Below are 2,198 nucleotides of genomic sequence, written 5' to 3' on the forward strand. Positions count from 1 at the left end.
ATATACTTGATATCAAAATGCATATCGTTTAAACAATTATGATATCGTAGACGATATATTGCACACCCCATAGTTGCTCGTCCCCGTTGGTTTCCATAGTAATATATATTTATGTATTTATATATAATGGAAGTCAGTGGGGTACAGCAACAGTTTGATTATCTGCATTCTTCAAAATTGTCATTTTTGGGTAAACTATCCTTTTAAGGTGCAATACAATTTATTATTTTTTGTTTGTTTGTTTTTAATATCATGTTATTGTCAGTACACCCCTAATCTCTAGGCATATTCACTTTAAAATCCAAGGGACCATCATTTAGACAAAACAAGTTAGTTGTTTCAAGAAGTTTAATGTTAAAACTGTATGCCATTCACAATAAACTTCTTGTTTGTACATTTGTGACTTATTTTGAGGATAAAAATGTAATTGTATTGAAACACTTTTGAAATATATTAAGTTATAAGTATTTGTTAAGTGTGTTTATAGCATGTTTTACCTTGGTGTCAAACCATCAATGGCACAATTGTAATGTTGTTATTTTTTTCTTTTTTTTTTTTCTTTTCAGGGCATCATTGACTACATCTTCTACTCTCAACCTTTGCTTAACGTGCTGGGCGTGCTTGGTCCCTTGGACCCCCACTGGCTCCACGAGAACAATGTCACTGGCTGCCCCCATCCCCACATCCCCTCTGATCACTTCTCACTGTTTGCACAACTGGAGCTGCTCCTGCCCTATCTGCCTGCTGTCAACGGCATTCATCTGCCTGGTCGCAGGTAGTTCTCAGAGCCAGCAGGGGGAGCTCCAGGCCCCTGCCTTTTGCTCTCATAGTGGAGAGAGAATGAGGCAAGGGCTGTTGTGTATAAATCTGAATCCCTTAAGAGGGGATGGGGTATGGCAAACTTTTATTCCCACGGATTTTAACTGAAGCAGATGCTAATGTCAGTCTTATCTCTACCACCTCCCACCCACTTTTTCTTTCTTTTGTTTTTGTTTCATTTTTCCTTTTCTACCCTCCGTTTCTGGGCACAATTAACATTCTGTACATTTTTTTCAAAACCCTAAGGGCCCTGAGTGATCATGTAAGTTTTACCTAAAGACAGGAAAAAAAAGTTTTTTATATATAAATAACTAAATGGCAATATCTTTGAAACTCATGCAGGGAGTCCAGATAAAGCAAGTTATCATGAAATGCATAATTTGGATCATGCTACTATGAGGCCAGTTTAGAGCAAGCAGCTAAATTTGATGATGAAAAAAAAAAGAATTTCACCAGCTTAGGTCAGATAGTCCGATCTCCAGGAGCAACCCTTTAAAAAAGGGCTTTTAACGTGTAAAGAGAGCTGGCCGAACTCTTACATTTGCGCTCAGTGGTGCTGAGGCCTCTCCACGGATGCTCTAGCTGTTCACCAGTGATGGGTTTGCACGGCCTGCCATCACCAACTAGCGGGCCTTGTCCGTCTTGTAATTAAGTCCATTGGATGCCAGTGCAGTCGCACCTTTTTGTATTCATGCTTTTAAGAAAGCAACGTTTCAAGAGCCAAAATGGCCGATTTATGGAGTTGTCTAGCTTCATGTGCCATAGAGCCCTCCTTGAGCTGAGGTGCCCGCTGATCTGGTGCGTACGGCTGAGAAAGGGTTTCCGTGAAGAGAAATCATCTGGAATGGCCAGCTTTGTGTTAGCGTGTGCCAGTAGCCTTTGCACCTGAGGAAGTTTGGCAGGAAATCATGCAGAAAATATGCTAGAACTGGCAAAGACAAGCACAGCCCACTCATAGACGGATAAATTAAACTCTCAATGTGACCAGTAGACGCCTCGCCCAGCCAAGACTCTAGGTTTTTTTTTTGTTGGTCTCTACATGATTGTATACAAGCAACAAAAGTCCTGATCTACTACATAATTGTTTTTTTTTTTGTTTTTTTTTGTACGTACACTTAGATTTGGATGAAAAATGATTGTATTGTAAATGAAAGCTAAATATCTATCCGTTTTAGATGTTCATCCTAATGAACATTCAAAAGACCAGCGTGTGTAAAATATTTTTTTTCAGGTCTCTGCTGTGTAAAGTTGCACTTGTCCAGGTTCCCGTTTTTACCCAGTGCGTCTTTCTCTCTTTCTGTCTCTCTTTCTCTCTCTTTTTCTCTCTCTCTCTCTCTCTCTCTCTCTCTCTCTCTCTCTCTCGTGTGATTTTTATTTTG

The 2,198-nt window shown here is 39.7% G+C and overlaps 1 protein-coding gene across 2 annotated transcripts in view; it reads left to right on the forward strand.

Annotated features, from left to right (window-relative positions):
• The window catches only part of LOC107756798 (CCR4-NOT transcription complex subunit 6-like), a 27,195-nt gene extending 25,862 nt beyond the window's left edge, over positions 1-1,333 (forward strand). For both annotated transcript variants that reach the window (XM_016574069.1, XM_016574068.1), the window contains exon 12: positions 567-1,333. In XM_016574069.1, coding sequence (XP_016429555.1) covers positions 567-779 — 213 coding nt within the window. In that variant the 3' untranslated portion in view covers positions 780-1,333. The remainder of the gene's footprint in view (positions 1-566) is intronic.
• Positions 1,334-2,198: the final 865 nt, after the last annotated feature.

This window comes from Sinocyclocheilus rhinocerous, unplaced genomic scaffold, assembly GCF_001515625.1.
Source record: "Sinocyclocheilus rhinocerous isolate Xijiao unplaced genomic scaffold, SAMN03320098_v1.1 scaffold22, whole genome shotgun sequence".
In the NCBI taxonomy this organism is placed as follows: Eukaryota; Metazoa; Chordata; class Actinopteri; order Cypriniformes; family Cyprinidae; genus Sinocyclocheilus; species Sinocyclocheilus rhinocerous.